Raw genomic sequence first — 16,856 nt, 5'->3', positions numbered from 1 at the left:
AAAATGCTTATCCCATCTAAGATTTCCCTCATGTCTTACCACTAGCTACCTCACAGATTTTATCTCCTCAGTTTTTGCACTGATCTTTCTCTATGCCCTCAGCTATTCCTATAAATGTGTGCAACAGCTTTCTTTGTAGCCTCTGTCACAGAGAGCAGCCAACTCTCTCCTGTCCCGCTTTTTGTATCTTTGCAAATCTCATGGGAAGCCTTCCCTCTCAGTATTGTCTATTCTTTGGACATAACATTTGCACATGCACTTGTTAACATCGTCACCATCGCTGTACTCTGTACCTGCCTTGTGTCAACACTACAAGACATTTCAGGCCTGTTTGCATGAAAGACAAAACTAAAGTTCTGCTGACTTTTGCATCTAACCTCTTCCCTTCACCTTGCCTTTTGCCATGCCTTCCTTACTTATCTAGCCACAGCCAGCCACAAAACATGCGTTAGTCTAAAGGTGATCCTATGCAGTGTTTTACATCATGCTGCATGCCATAAAAAATGATAATGAGGTTTATCAGGATAGAAAGCATGCATGCACCATTTACTGGCAAAGTGTTTGTTAAAATCATTCTTACCTGAGATCTGAGAGCAGGGAGTCTGCACTGTTTTTACTGCAGTCCAGAAAATTGCTCCTGTATCTGATACCGATTGTGCAAAGTAGCAGCATGGTGAGACTATCTTCTGAATTTTTTGCTACTGCTACTTTTAGTAAGGCTGAGAGTAGCTGCAGCAGCTTTCAAGCTGTCTGCCGGAAGACTCAGAAAGACACCTTAAATCAAGCATATGGCCATGCTGGAACAGAAGAGAGAAAGCTACTGATGACCTCCCCTGTGTTACACGAGTGATAGAAATTTCTTGCTCACTTTGTCAAGTTTTCAAGATCCTGAAAAGATCCAAAAGATCATGCACATCTGTAATCAAAGTTACTTTGAGATACATGCTGGGAGCACTGGCCAATTTCTTGAGCATGAGTGGATCAAGTGCTTTCTAGCACCCTTCCTCCCTCTAACAAAAATGAAGTCAACAAGTATCAACTGATCAGCTAAGAAAAATGACTTGGAAGAACTGTGCAATCACAAGGGCTTGCTAGGAGACAGAGGAGTGCACAAAAGGGACTCTTCTGCTCTTTTATTAACCCATTTTACCAGTGGTGCAATCCTGCACAGCATGGAGATCACACAACCTGCTACAAGATGCTCAGCTCAGATCCATGGAAAACTGCAGTTCTGAAGCCTCTGAATGTAGCTCTGCAGCCTGTGGCAGAAGTGATGGCCCAGGCACGGTTCATCTGTGATTTGGAAAAGTCACACATTGTCCTGAGCAGCTACCACCTGTAGTCCAGGGCAGGGCAAGAAGCAAGTGTCCTTCCAGGCTTGCACTTACCCTTCTAAGCCTACTTAGCAGGCCCTTCCTCATCCTCAGATATTACTGGTACCTTCCAGACAACACCAAAATATCATCTGCAAATATTTGAGCCGTTCTCTGTGGAGGTGTAAATAGAAGGCTGACACACGAGTGACATTTCTGAGTATATTCAAGAAAATCAGCCATTAAAATATTATATGATTCTGTGAAGATTTGTGGTGAATATTGATCCCTTCTAGCACGCATGTGGTTGATGTCCCGGGTTATCCCAGTCTTGCTTGTAATTACAAACACTGAGTCTTACCTGTAATTTTTTTTACATATTTTATCTTTAGTATAAACATTAAATGCTGTTTAGTCCATAGTGTTTCAGGTTGGCTATACCTAGTGTGCTTTGTATAAACTATCTGATTATAATGCAGCTAAAATATCAAAATGAAGCTCAAAAGTATCCTTTTCCTGATCTTATATGAAAGAGGAGACTTGAGTACATATACTTTTTAGTACCTTTGCATCTTCTCTTTCTTATATATTTTTATAGAAGCCTTTTTTCTTTTCCATTTTAAGCAGAATGATATCTTGAAACTGGAATTGGTCTATCCTTTACATATTTTTTTTTTTCATCTTGCCAGTAAAAGCATGAGTTTATGTAGAAGAATGAAGGTAGTTGGTTGATTAGCATTGATATATGCGGCTGTGGCCTTGCCTCAGGGGCAGTGGGTTGATTGACATGGACGATGTGCAGCTGTAGCTTGTTCCGCTAAGTGGTTAAATAGCCCTGAGGATGGGGGGGTGGGGTGTGTCAGATGGAGGAGGAGCAGTGTGGTCTGACCTCTGGAGGAAGGAGATACAGTACAGGGGATAGAATCTGACAAACGGTAAAGCCTTGTCACAGTTTATTAGTTTGATTGTGCTGCAACAATTGGTGCCCTGTGTGAGGCCCTTCGGATTATGAGACAGTGTAATGAGCGGTGACAGCAGTAATGGCTGTGCCAGGGGACATTTGAAATTTTGAACAGTGATGGCAGTGCCCAAAGTATCGGAGACAGGTGAGGATAGCCTGTGATCCAGATCACGTTGAGATAGGCAGAGAGAGCCTGGGGATCTGGATCAGACACTGGTAAAGGTGAGCCGTTGGGATCAAAAAGAAGGAAGCCTTACTGCCGTGGAGTTAAGAGGCTGAGGGCAGTAAGTGGTTGGGCGGCTGAGGAAGAGAGATGAGGAAGAAGCAGAGAGAAGACAGAGAGCGTGGCCTGGATGAGGAGAGACTAGGAGAAGGCAGAAGAGGGACTGGCGTGAAGAGTATCTTGGTATGTGATGGTAAAAGACCTTGTTGTGGCTGATAGTTTTGATAGTGCCGCAACAAGTTTATGCAAAGCACCTCCCAGAAGAACATAAACTAGCACATTATCAGAGCTATTCCAGTGATACAATACCTGTTTGAAGGCTGACTGATTTGTCATAGCATGGACATTCCTCAGCAAAGAAAAAATTAAAACCAAAAACAAACCAAGAAGTCAACACAGGGCAGTGTGAGAAGGCTTTACCATCTGACGGAGTACAAAGGCATTGTGTTCAGAAGTTCACTGGGCTTATTCCCCTTTATCTCATGTGCTGCAGCAAAGCAGGTAAACTGCAAACTTTTTATACGCTCAGAGTGATTTGCTTGGGTTTGCTGCTGGTGAGAGGATGGAGGGGAGCATTTGGTGTAGCCCTGTAATTTCTGACAGGCCTTGGGAACTAACTATATGGAGAAAACGCTCCTGTCTCTCACAGGAAAACCACGAACGATAAAAGGACGCTCACAAACTTGCCATCTTTACAATTTTTGATATGGAAAAGTGGGTTTGGGAAACACCTGTCACCGCCTCTGGAATCGGCTCGGCAGCTGGGCGGGAGGGGAGCCCCGCCGGTGCAAGCTGCCGCCGGAGCGAGCCGCGCCCGGTGCCGGTACGGGGGGCTGGATGAGCGGGCGGGCCGGGCAGCACCCCCGGGGGGGCGAGCCGGGCTCGGGGCCCGCCGGGCGGCACCGGGGCGCAGCCTGCGGCGGGGAGCGGGGCGGGGCGGCGGGACCAGCTGCCCGGCCCGGCCCCGGTGGGAAGGGGCAGGTCGGGGCCAGGCCGGGGGGGAGGCGCTGGGGGCCGGCCGGGCACCCTGCCCTGCCCGGCGCAGCCCTCCGCTCCTCCCGCCCCCGGCCCGGCAGCTTCTCCGGCGGCGGGGCCGATGGTGGCGGCGCGGCAGCAGCGGCGGCGGCGGGGGCGCTGGGGGGTGCCGGCGCTGCTGCTGGTCTACGTGGGCTATGTGGGGCTGGGCGCCGGCGTGCTGCAGGCGCTGGAGCGGCCGGCCGAGGTGCGGGCGGCCCAACACCTCCTCCGGCAGCACTGGGAGCTGCTGGGCAACCACACCTGCCTGCAGGGGCCCGGCCTGCAGCGGCTCATCCAGGTGAGCCCGGGCTCCGCCGGCACGGCAGCGGCGGGGAGCTGCGGGACCGGCGCCGCTCCGTCCCGGGCGGGCGGGGGGCAGCGGAGCACCGTCGCCTCCTGCCTGCGAGTAACCGGAACGCCTGTGCCCCTCGCTGCCTACGGGCACACGTGGCCCGGCCCCGAGGAAGCTGTCCCCGCGGCGTGGGAAGGCCTCCCGGTCTGTGGGCAGCTCCCCGCGGCGGGCGGTGCAGCCCCGCTCCGCTCCGTGCGGTGGGGGCCGTGTCCCGCCCCCGGCCGCGGCTCCGGGGGTTGTGCTGGGGCTGCGGGGCTCGGTGCCTTCTGGTCCGTGCCATCCTCCCAGGGGGACGTGCTGGCGGAAAGGTTTCGCCGTGGTAAGTGTAGTTGGTGCTTACGCTGGTGTCAACGGTTTGTTACTTGTTAGGGAAAGGGAAACAGAAAATCCTGGTAACGCAACTTGAGGATATTAATAATGTTCCTGAGGATGTCTGCAGGGTGGTTGCAAAACGGGGGCCAAAGGTAGTCTTATTGAAGTACAAGTGGATGCATTTTTATGATGTAGATATCAGCAAAGCGGGATAAATGGGTTCTCAACTTGCTCAGGTTTTGTCTGAAAAAGAAAACCCTACGATACTGAGGCAACTTGAATATTTACCCAAACCCTTCCAGTTCTGGCGCTGGAGGTTGAATATATACTGCTTGCTTTGGTCTGTCTGCCTCCAATACATGTTGCCAAACAAACACAGAAAACTTGGGGTGTTTTGTAAAAGCAGTGTTCGGTGGTGGCTGAAACCATAGTAGCTGGCCACCAGAATTCAAAGGACCTAAAAGGCACGTGGCTGTTTCCAGGTTTGTTTTTTTCCAACAGAGAGGAAAATGCAGAAACCATCAAACAGAATCTTGTCAGGAGTTTCAGCAAGGCCCTGGCAGACAGAATTATGCTGATAACTTACGTCAGGCTCTCATCCCTTGACTTTCTAGATGGTAAATTCTCTGTGGCAGTCAGTGGTATGTTGAAGACATGATGTAAATCTGGACCCTTGTAAGCTACTGTGTGATATCTACTCTTATTTATAGTGTGGTGTGTACTGCGCTGTCTGGGGAATATGGCCAGAGAGAAGTGAGAAATGCACCAGAGAAGACCAGTCTGGCACTTCGTAGAGGCAGGTCTGAGCTGTGCTCCATTCAGCAGTGGTCTGGTCCGTTGAACAGTGTGTGCTAGGCAGGGCTCTTGCTCTGAGGATGGAAGGCTTTTGCTTGATGAATCACAATAACGAGCTGATAGTAATGGAGATAAGATGATGATCACAACTGGATAGGTAGAAAGGCCTTTTTAATGTCATTTGGATGTTTGTTTTACTGTAGGGTGACCTCTGCTAATTCCTGATACTGTCTGGTAGTCAAAGGAATAGGACAGCTGCCCAGATCCCTTTAGACGCTGTTATAATAAGCTGTGTGAGTACTTAATTGTGACCTAAGCAAGCCCTAGATGAGGAAGTTACAAAGAAGTTGCATTTTATTTTACAGAGTGTCTGCGCATACCTTCATACTTGGAGAAACCATAGTCTGAGTTTGTAAGGCTTTGTGTATTATTTGTAATAACTTTTTCACAGCGAGAAATTAATCTTAAACACATAATCTGCAGAACGGCTTTCTTACGCCCCTTTCTAATTTCCTGTGTAGCAATTGCTTGGATATTGTAGGTGTGCTCAAGAAAGTGAGATGGTTTTCTTTGCAGTAAATTGCTACTGCAGTAAATTGAACATATTTTATCAGGCACTGTCATCTGGCCCTCTTCAGATAACAAACTTGTATTCTAGATACACGGCTGATTATTTGCTAATTAAGAAAGACATATAAAGCGTGTTTGTGAAAACATAAAGCAGTGTGTGAATTTTAATTGCTTTGATGTTACTGACAGTTCCTCATTGTTTTCTAACAGCTCTTTCATCCTAGATAATTGTAAAGTCTGTTTATTTTAAGTGTATAGGGGCCAATATAGAATAAAATCCCAGTTTGCTAAGCAATGTACAAACATCATTTTACAACCTGTTTATCGCTCAGTTCCTAGTTACCGACCGAGAGTAGAAATCTGCTGTTCCAGCCCTTGCACAGATGGAGGGCAATAGAGAGCTCCTGCTTTGAGGAGCCAGGAGGAGAGCACAGCGTGAAGATGGGCAGGAGGAAAGACAAAGACAAAAGCAAACAGACCGTGCTGTGGTAGCTAGAGCAGTGAATTCTCATTCAGTAATTTCTATGGCTTGGATCCTTTCCAGGGAAGAAGTAATTTCCTAGTTAACAAAAGAAAAAACAGAAGGACATGGAAATAGCAGACCAACAACAAAAACTTAACAGCAGAGGAGAAAGTGTTAGAAAGTATGATATCTGTAGCGGTGGGTCCTTGTTTCCCACAGCTGTTTTGGTGGGGGGGTTTGCCTGGAAGGACTGGCTGGCTCAGTGGGATGAGCACCTGTGGGATGCTGAAGAGTTTCACTTCCCTAAATAGTTGAGGGTTGCATGTGCAAATGTTTTGTATATAAGCAAATGAAAAATGCATGCTCGTATGTTTATACATGCATATATATGTATATGTATATCGGGAAGATGGATTTGCATTTTTCTTGGCTTTTGGTACTTATGTTTAGAACCAGAACATCATAGGGGACAATGGAGAAATTCTGGCCATGTGTCTTCTACTGTGCATCCAGTAACATCTCAAGGAAGATGCAGGTCTGGTTTTGTTGACCCATCTAACCCTAGGCTGTTTTTCTAACATTGTATACAGTCTGTGATGTGAACACATGCTCACCAGGAACAAGACCGAGAGCAAACAGTTCCTCAAGAGTCATTAGGCAATATACAAAGAGGGCAATATCTTGCTTTTTATTATAAATATGGTGGTGGTTTTCACATGCGAGAGTTACTGGCTGTGAGGTCGCAAAGGAAGCTCTCAGTGATAAGACTTGCAGAAAATGGAAACGGATGCAATGATAAGCTTTGAATGGCAGGCTTCAGGTGATACACCCTCAGTACAGCAAAGAGCAGTAGCTGGACTTAGCTGGGGAAAAGTACGTAAGAGTGTCTGCCCAGGCAAATATGTTGGTTCCAGATTTGAGAAGTGTACAGAAAGTGAGGCTGCACACAGAGGGTACTTTCTGTACTGGCTGAGACCCTCTCTGATTTTTTGGGGCTGGAGGACACCTAGACACACTACCCAGCGTGATGGACTTCTAGTGTGTGAGTCTCCCCGTTTTACTGCCTAGGGTGAGTGTATGTGTAGCTCTGCTGCAGCTGAGCGTTCCTTCAAACTCAGTCCTTTTCCTGCATCATTTGCAGTGGTTACAGACACCGGTGTAGCTGTAGCTGCTGCACTTTTCAGTATCTCTTCAGTCAGATGATTGGCCATATGGCCAGACTTGGAACAGTGTGTTTTCTGTGTTAGGGTGTTACCATGACATTCTTTTCATGGTACCCTTCCTTTTCTGCTATAATCCTTTTTGTTATACATATTTCTCTAATACAGCTGTCTCCTGAATGTATTATATTGTTCTACCCACTATCTATTACGGTAGATGCATAATGTTATTTAAACCCAGTTAGGTACATAAACTGGGAAGGAGAGAATAAAGCAGAGCTAAATGAAATATTCTTTCCTTTTTTTTGTCTAGCAAGACTTTAAGATAAGTGTAGTGAAAAAGTCCTAATTCTAAAGGGCAGGCCATAAACTAAAAGCCTGCAGGTGCATCTAGATACTGTTATCTCCAGAGTCAACAGCTACAGCTACTCAGAGTTTTAGTTCATGTTTACAAGAGCAATGAGATCCCACGTGACTGAAAGATCATCATCAATACCTTGGCTTGCACTGACATTGAACCAGCAGAGATTTGTGCCAGCTGTCAGGAAATACAAACCTGCAAACAAAGTTTACTAAAATCATCCTGCTCACAGATGATGCAGCAGACTGACTCCTAAGGGGTGAGCATCAGAGATCACTTGTTGGTGATAAGGGACTTTAAAGAACAGCATTGGCTCTTGGTATTGTGAAGCAATGACATCTGTACAGCACCAACTTTAGTCAAATAGCCACTGGCTTGTCACAGATGAAATAGGGTTGATCCCTTGTAACTGTTCTTTCCATTTTCCTTCTTATCAAAATGAACTTAACCAACGTAGGAGTTACAGCCAGTTTGTGGTTCTCCAGACCCATTAATTAAAAAGCACCATGGATACCTTACCAAGTGCATTCTGTGCTTATAATATCCTGTTATGGAATACTTTTGACAGAAGTTAAAATCTTTCCAAGGCAGTAGGCATATAGTATTCTGTAAGGCAATAGGCTAGCACTGTTGGACTTCTTGGAAGGTAAGGAGGGGACTTACTGATGAACCCATGGTTCTGCTTAGTTGGTTTGCTTCTAGGTCTTCTGATCAATGATGTAGTGTCTAGTACCTGTGTTTAAAAAGAGAAGGAGGGGGGGGTGAAACACAGGAACCTATTATATTTATATACCTCTGCCTAAAGACATGTTCTTTGGTATTACCTCATTCTGTTACAGCTGGTCAGGCTTGGTGGAATGTAACAAGTAAGGAAGCATAGCAAGCTGGAATTGACCGATAACTGTCTCAGCAGGAAGGTTTGACACACACCACTAGCAGTGGCTATCTAAAGTCCAGGGGAGGGGGGTGCCTTCTAAAAAGAGAAATGGTAATAATTGCGAGTTGTTTGAAGATGTGGGTTACTTTTACACGTACTTGTTCATCATGCACTATCCTTTTTAAATGTGCAACTAAAAGACAAAATAGCTGCTAGAGAACTTCTTGATTTTACAAGGATGATGCAAAGCAACCTGCTGTGCCCTGTTCTGCAGATTATACAGGCAGTTCCTTTCAACAGACCCTGCGTATTTCCATTGCAGTCCAGCTCTCAAGTTACAGTGGGGTTTGGGAAGCAAACAGTGCCTTGTCCCATGAATCATGCCACAGATTCTTCCTTGATAGAAAAGCTTAATTTTCATAAAAAGTACTAGTGTCTTAGGGTGGCATTGGCTGTAGCATTACTGTACTTTACTACAGCTCTTACTCCTTTTCGGTTGAAGAATAAGTCTAGATACATTTCAGAAACCATAGTACAGACCCAGCTGCAAAGTAAAAGTGCATTTGCCAGTACAGCTCATTTAGCCTAGGTGAAGTAGTACTAATTATATTAGCAAACATGGTTGGGGGAGGTGGGGGGACAGTTATTTGATCAGGTCTCAGGTTATTCAAGTGGTGTGAAGTTAAACCAGGTGGATTCAATTAGATTCATAATGCACTTTGTGCCTGCTCTTCCTTTGATCAGAATTCAGGTAAGTTTCTCCTCCAGGCAAGGACAGGAGGTAAGAGCTCATTGCTGGGAAAGGTGTGTTTCATAATCTATTTTTTAATTTTTTTGAAGCTAATTGACCTTGGAGTGAGTCCAGAGGAGGGTCACAAAGATGGTCAGAGGGCTGGAGCACCTCTCCTCTGAAGACAGGCTGAGGGGGTTGGGGTGGTTCAGCCTGGAGAAGAGAAGGCTCCGGGGAGACCTTACTGCAGCCTTCCAGTGCCTAAAGGGGCCTGCAGGAAAGTGGGGAGGGACTTTGTACAAGGGCTTGTGGTGGTAGGACAAGGGGTGATGGCTTTAAAGTGAAAGAGGGCAGATTTAGATTTGATATAAAGAAGAAATTATTTATTATGAGGGTAGCAGGACACTGGAGCAGGTTGCCCAGAGAAGCTGTGGATGCCCCATCCCTGGCAGCGCTCAAGGCCAGGTTGGATGGGGCTTGGAGCAACCTGGTCTAGTGGAAGCTGTCCCTGCCCATGGCAGGGTGGTTGGAACTACATGATCTTTAAGGTCCCTTCCAACCAAACCAGACTATAACCTTTGTCCTTACAATCTGAGACCAAGGTTAATGTTAACTGTTTTCTTCTGATTTACAGCTGGTATTCTGTAGACATAAATGAATGTTTACATGCCAACACTGCACAGGATTTCTAGGTCACAAATCCTGAGTTTGTATTTTCTCATGAAGCTAAATGGTATTTTGGTGCCTTGAACATCTCCCTTCCCTCCTCGATAGATTGTGATGGTGAGGACAGGATGAGGCAAACAATTGTGGGGAGGGCATGTACTCCCTGCAAAAGTTTGGTGGTTGGGTTTTTTTGTTTGTATATGAACATATAACTTCAAAGGAATTTGGGAATTAAGTTTCTTACCCCAGTCCATTTGCATGTTTTTTTACCTGCCTTGAGAACTGCTTTCAAATACAACTAGGAAATACTGCTTTTGCCTGCAAATATATCAAGATTACCGTGGCCTCTGGCCAAAATGCCGTAGTTCAGAAGCACAGGGCAATGTGTGTTCACACAAATGTGTGTTCAGAAACACAGTGACTGGAGCTGTGGTTTATGAAAGGGTCGTTTGTATGACTCCTTCTGTAATACTTTCCTCCAGAAAAAAGTAGCTTGTGTGCGTCTCAATTTTTGGTTGGTTTGTTGGTTGGGGTTTTTTTTCTCCTCCCTAGAAATAAGAAATTTTGAGTCTGAGAGTCAGGAATTTTTATGGAGATCCTTCATGGGGCCATAATCTTCTGTGGCTTCACTTTCCCTATTTTCACTGTATATCTTGCTGCTCTTATGGGAGGGCAGTTAATTAGAATCAGTTTGATCAATCCTTTATATACATTTTATTTTTTGCTGTAATATTGTAGAAGGAAAGAGAAGCACTTTCTGAAGAAAGTGGATATTGCAAAGAAGGTAGCATCTCAGTTGACATATGCCTTTGTTCCTCACTACTGATCTTTTTTTACTGATCCTTACTACTTTTTTTGGAAGCTATTCCCCGTGGCACGTGCAGTTGTGACTCAGCACAGAGATGAAAGAGTAAATTTTTAGCTGCTGTTAAGGAGGTCAGAGTAAGCAGTGTTTGCCCCCTTTGCAGCACGTGGTGCTGAGGAGCCATGCTGCAGCCGTCAGGGGCCCGCCTGCGATAAGAGGGTTCTGGAAGAGCAGAAGCGTGTCAGTGGAGGAAGCTGGGAGTTGCCCAGAACTGATAACACAGCACGCGTAGTAAATGAGAAGGACTTACGAGTAGGGTTGGAGGGTAGAGCAACTCCACAGCAAATGGAAAAGAATAAACATTTTGCAGGAAAGAAAAAGATGTAACGCTCAAATGTCTGGAAGGAGCTGAACTCTATAGGCTGAGTCTGGATACCTAAGTGGGTGTCCTGGTAGAAGCAGCAACCTTACTTTGTGTGTGTGTGTGTGTGTTGGTTTTGTTTGTTTTTTTTTAAACTAGACAATATGAACTGAATGCAGTAGTCACTGTGAACTCTAAATTATTATTTTGGGGTGGGGGGGGAGAAATAAGTGCAGAGAAATTAAATTACTTTTTTATGTTGTGCAACTTGTCTGTCAGTAGAAACCAAAGTGGAACTGAGTTCTGTTTCTTTCTGATTATATTAAACACCTGCCTGTTTCCTTCCTGTTCTTCTTTGAGTTGCACACATTGAGCTTTCAAGTTCCCAAAATATCAAGCCCAAGTTCTGCAATTTCAAGATTCACTGTGTTTGAGCAGCTGGTGTATTGACTGGGGTCTTAGATCAGATGAGTATCTGCTCTTGAACACTGGATTTGAGATGCTACTTCTACTAGGTGCATTTTAGGTGTTTGGGTTTTTGGGGTTTTTTTTTTTGCATTTTGGAGCAGACACTGTATAAATGACTAGCCTAATTAAGAGAGAAAGGAAAGTCCCTAGGACTTCACCTCAACATTGGTGTAAAGCAAAACAAAAAAAAAGTCTCTGGTTCTTGAAAAGCCAGGCTGAGTGAGCCATGTAGATGTGACCCAATGTATAGGATTCAGTTCTTTTTTAGTGCATCTTGAACCCACAGGCCAGAAGTGGTTTTTTTTAAATCATCAGCAGAAATGTATCAATGGCTCTTCAGTGGGGAAAGCAGGGAGAATGCAGCTCTTCTTTTAGGGTGTTTATTAGCTGGGGTTTTCTTGCATTCCATCAAAAATGATAAACCACTTTAAACTTTTCTATGAAAAAAAGCACTAGGCAAAAGCAGAAGTCTGGAGAAACATTAAATTAGGGCAAGTGTACACCAGTACCCTGAATGCCCCTCAGCCTTCAGGAGTTTGCTGGCCAATGGTTTCCTGTGCCAGAAGTGATTTCTGTGTAGTCATAGCTATCTCGAGGTTTGTCTGCCATGAATCTGCCTCTACGGGCGTATCTGTAGGGAGGCAAACCCCATTAGTTCTACTGTTCTCAGAAGAATCAGTCTTTTAATTTTCTGTCACCTTTGTCTCTAAGGATGGCAGCAGTGGCTCACTCTCCCTAACAGTAATGAACTTGACGTTTCTCTTGGGAGTGTCCATTTCTTCAAGTGGCTTTGATTCATAGGAGTATCCAGTGGTCCCTGTGACAGGCACAGTGGGCCTGATGGTTAATGATGTTATCTGGATGCTTGATAACAAGATTTAACAAGGAAATGGTTAGCTCAAGGCTTCTTCGTGAAGGCACTTGGAGACACGCTGCAAACATCCCAAGTGCCCAGTCCCAGGAAGCAGCTGGTACGCGGTGGGCTCAGGGCTTGCGCTTTGCCAGGGATGGTCACACGGTACCTCCCTGCCTGTCCTGAGGAGCATCGTGCTGCTTAGCGCGAACACTTCAGCCTACCCGCAGGCTCTTGGCACAAATGCTGTACTCGCTGGCAGCGGTGTCACCTCAGGAAAAGTTAAGACAGCGACGCCAGGACGGTGTGCTGCTATAAATCACCGCAAAGCTGGCGTGGGTGCTCGCAGCTGCTCGGTCCCAACCCATGCAGAGCGGAAGCGGTGCAATGGTGTGAGATTAAACGCTCAAGGACTTGGGTGGTGCCGCTTGCTTCTCACGCGATGTCTTGTGCGGGCCGCTCATTTCCCCTGCCTGCAGAAAGGAAGTTTCTGTTCCTTTGGGTCAGTTCAGCCACGGTTTCTTGCAGTCATCTCTGGTTCTTGGGTGTTTCTGGCTTTAAAAACTTGATGCTGTGTGTAACATTGTCAGCTGCTGAGCTTGTATCAGCAGGACATCAGGCAGGAGAACGGACAATGAGCATGCTGTACCTGGTGGTGATCAGTTTGATAATAAATTTATCTGAGAGCCAGACTGTTGCTGTTCCTGCAGGTATGCACCTGTTCAAGACTAGCTACTTAGAGATCACAGGCTACAGAAGGAACATTTGAGAGAATAAGTAACAAGCTGCTTGTTTTCAAATTTAAGCACCGCTTTCTGGAGGGGAAAAAAATACAGGTCATCTGTATAAAATTCCAGTGTCTCCCTTGCCATGTGGTTTAGTTTGGGAGTTATTTAAGTTCATGGGGACGGTGATTCCTGACTAGGCCATTGTCTGCAGAATTTCTTACACCACTTGACCTGAGGTTTAAGAACAGAGAAAGGTCAGAGCCTGTATCCCGTGCAGCCTGACAAACCTCAGTGCAGACACTAGCCCTGGAAGAAGGGGTGGGGGAGAAATCACACACAGCTATTCAAAACAAATCCCACTGGAGGCTTTCTGATACAACCTTTTCTCTCTGTTTTTGGGGTTGTTTTTTTGGTTGTTTGGGGTTTTTTTGGCAGGGGGACTTGATTCTTTCATGTCGTTAATGCTTGCATACTAATTCTTCCTGTGAGTTGCCCCACTCAAGTTGCAACAACTGCCCACAGAAGGAAGCATAATGTGTTATAGCATCTGGGGCTTAGCCCTTTCCAGAGCAAGGGCTCTCTGCTCTCTCTTGTGCGGAGAAGACCATGTTGTTAGAATTTTGCAGATTGTAATGTGACCTTGAACGGTTTAAATTTCCTCGAGTTCTGAGTAGGTGAAGCTATTTCTGAGAATGCAACTATCAAACAATGTTTCTTACTCAGAAAAGTATGTGTTGATCTCTGAGCTGCTCTCTGCTCTTCATGTGAGAACTAGTAGCTCTGGAGAAAAGATGATAGTTGCTGTAGTTAAGCTGCTGCTTGGGTCTCTGGAAACAGTTTTTAATCCACAGCCCAGTATAGTGTTTATATAAATTCACTCGCAGTGTGTTGCATCAGTAAAATGGGACAAAGCTTCGCTGCTTTGAAGGTTTGAAGTGCTGGTTTGCTTGATACATGTATAAACTACAGCTTCTTTGTAAAACCTGCAATGGCTGCAAATCTAACCTGAGAGTGAGTCCTTTTATGCTCAACGATGAAAGCTTTATCAGCAGCCTTATTGTTAGGATAAGGATAGTATTATTCAGTATCTGCATGCGTTCCTCGGAGGTGATGAATCTTGTGTATTCTCAGCTACACTTTGCATTCAAGGATAACCAGCTCTCTAGGATTCTTGGTCAGTGGGTGTGAAATTTCATTGTACATATTGTGATTAACATTGTTTTGGAAACAACTCAGTATCATTAACTTCATCAGAATGAGAAGGTATAGTCAGATGTGGACACTGTTAAGACATCTGACATCTTATTTCAGTGTAACTGCACAATTCGGCATAGCAACTTCTGAGTCTTTCCCAGGTGGATTGGACAGAATCGGGCATCATGCTAATCTAATCCATTTATTCATATTTATAGTGCCCAATACTGGTAGACTGGCAATTCTGTGTAGTCTCCATCTCCTACAACACATATGCATTCCTCCCCAGTACAGGCAAGGGATCTGTATCACTTACATATGCATGTATATTTGCTGTTCTGGGACTTCTGCCATCAGAATACCCCATCTGGAAACACTTTATCTTCCTAAGGAATATGTCTTCAGGCAGTCTTAATAACTGACTGGCTAGGCTTCCTTTATGTAGTTCTTGCCCTCCAATCTCTTCTCCATTTACCTGTATGATCTAACACATGCATGTGCAACTTTCTTTTATGCTGTAGATGCCTTGTCCTTAGAACCAGTATGTTGGCTTTTGGCTTTTCTGACCTCTTAGCTCTTTAGTCTCTAAGGCACAGGATATGCTCTGTTGAAAGGGAAACAACAGGGTTGGAAGTAGTTGTAGTTTGTGACTTTACCAGCCAGCACTGCAGATGCCAGTCACATGAACTTGCCATAAGGGGGTTTGTGGGATCTCATATTATTGTCTCTTTGCAGGGTATCATCCAAGCCTACAAAAGCGGCATAACCCTCCAGGGAAACACCACTAGCCTGGGCAGGTGGGACTTCAGTGGGTCTTTCTTCTTCTCCATCTCTGCAATAACGACCATTGGTAAGAGTTCTCTGCTTGCAAGGTGGCCTCGTAGGTGGGAAAGGATCAGGAGTGAGGACCTGTACTGTAAGATGCTCCTCCAGCTCCATGGGGCTTCACGTAGCTTGTCTGTATCATGCAATAGGTAAGCACCCACGAACCTAGCCCTAGAAATGCTTGGTCAGTGTTAGCACAGTAATGATCTCCAACTCGCCAATAATTAGCTGGGTACATATCCCTGCTAAGTTACACAGGTCTGGGGGCCTGGACTTCATGGTGCTACACTGCCTGTACTTTCCCAAGCCTCGTGCTCCCTGAGAGGTCTGAGGCGAGTTGTGCATTGAGATGAGCTTTTCCTGTCACAAGGAGAGGGAGTGATTTTAAAAAACTCTTAATACTGGCTGTTGAATCTTTGGAGGCTATATTTATGAATTATTTCTTCTTGCTACCTGTATGAGGTGAGGACCTGCTTGTTTAGGTGAAAGTCAAGTGGCTGGATAACTGAAACGATTCAGTTGAATTGGGTTTCGTTTGAAAATGAATTGGGTTTCATTGCTGAAACCCAGCTGAGTAATGCAAAGCCATGAAGGAATGATGAAAATAATTGGGAGAATGGAAACAAAAAAATGTATTTTGGTACAGTGTTGCTTAAGGCAGATGCTATTAATTATTGTCAGTGTGTGTCCCCAAAACAATTAATAACTCACCCTGACATCTTTTTCTTACTGTGTGACCTAGTATTATAAAAACCATGGAGGGGAGGGTGTGTGGAGAGATGGCGGCTGAATATCAAAAAGCCCTTACAGGTTTCATAATTTGTGTTGAATCTGTCAGCTTTCATAAAGTTTGTGGTTTGGGTTTTTTTTGTTGGTTGGTTTTTTGTTGTCGTGGGTTTTATTTGTTGGGGTTTTTTGTTGTTTTTTTGTTGTTTTTGGGTTGTGGGTTTTTTTGTTGTTGTTGGGTGTGTTTTTGTTGTTGTTGTTTGGGGGGGGGGATGTTTTGGTGTGGGGTTTTTTTAAGATCGAGAATTTTCTTTGTGCACCCAGGTGGAGCACTCTTGATTTCTCTGATCGTTATTGAAGAGGCATTAGCTTCAGAACATGAAGCCCCCAAACAAGAGCTCAGGGGGGGAGAGAGGGTTTTTTTTGCAAGGGGGGTGGGTCACCCTCCTGTGGCTCAGTACATCTTTCTGCCTTGCTCCTTCGCACGTGTAGCTCCTGCGCTGGGCAGGCGGCCCGGGGCGCGGGCTGTACCAGAGGGTGGCGGTGGAGGCTCACCGAGCGCAGCAGCTCCGGCCCGCCGCCGGGACGGAGCATCTGCCCGGAGCTGCCTTGCTTGCCTGAGCAGTCAGTCCTGACCGGTTTCTAAGCTGTCAGAGTGACTCTGTTTTACCACAACCAATTTAAGTTCATTTCGGGAATAATCGAATTTGTCATGTACAAATAGAAGGGGTTTTTGTGATGTTGGCAGAGATCTCAACTAAACATTTCTGGTTGTGACTCCATGAAAGCCTAAACTGATCTTTTTTCCCTTTTTCTTCTTGCTGTGTTGGGGTAGGGGGACACACAAGGACAAAGACACTGACTTGATAGCAGGAGCAAATAAAAAGAACCAAGTATTACAGCTCTCTATCTCATCTTTTTAAACCTGATGCCGTGACCGTAGGGACTTGTTCATGATTTTTCAAGTTGTGGAGTTGAGAATGCTGTACAAGTCACCTCTATGCAGAGAACTTGGCCCTTGATTTTGCTTTTTCAAGTTAAATTGTTAACTGCGTACAGGTTAATGTCTTCACACTCCATCAGTAACAGTATGTTG

General features: G+C 45.3%; 1 protein-coding gene across 1 annotated transcript in view; it reads left to right on the top strand.

Annotated features, from left to right (window-relative positions):
• Positions 1 to 16,856, top strand: part of LOC102057053 (potassium channel subfamily K member 16) — a 35,218-nt gene that overhangs the window by 10,179 nt on the left and 8,183 nt on the right. Inside the window, exons 5-6 of the mRNA XM_055725927.1 lie at positions 3,374 to 3,812; positions 14,945 to 15,059. Coding sequence (XP_055581902.1) covers positions 3,374 to 3,812; positions 14,945 to 14,975 — 470 coding nt within the window. The 3' untranslated portion in view covers positions 14,976 to 15,059. The remainder of the gene's footprint in view (positions 1 to 3,373; positions 3,813 to 14,944; positions 15,060 to 16,856) is intronic.

This window comes from Falco cherrug, chromosome 13 (assembly GCF_023634085.1).
Source record: "Falco cherrug isolate bFalChe1 chromosome 13, bFalChe1.pri, whole genome shotgun sequence".
NCBI lineage: Eukaryota > Metazoa > Chordata > Aves > Falconiformes > Falconidae > Falco > Falco cherrug.
Note: the sequence above shows the minus strand (reverse complement) of the source record. Positions and strands in the feature narration are given on the sequence as shown.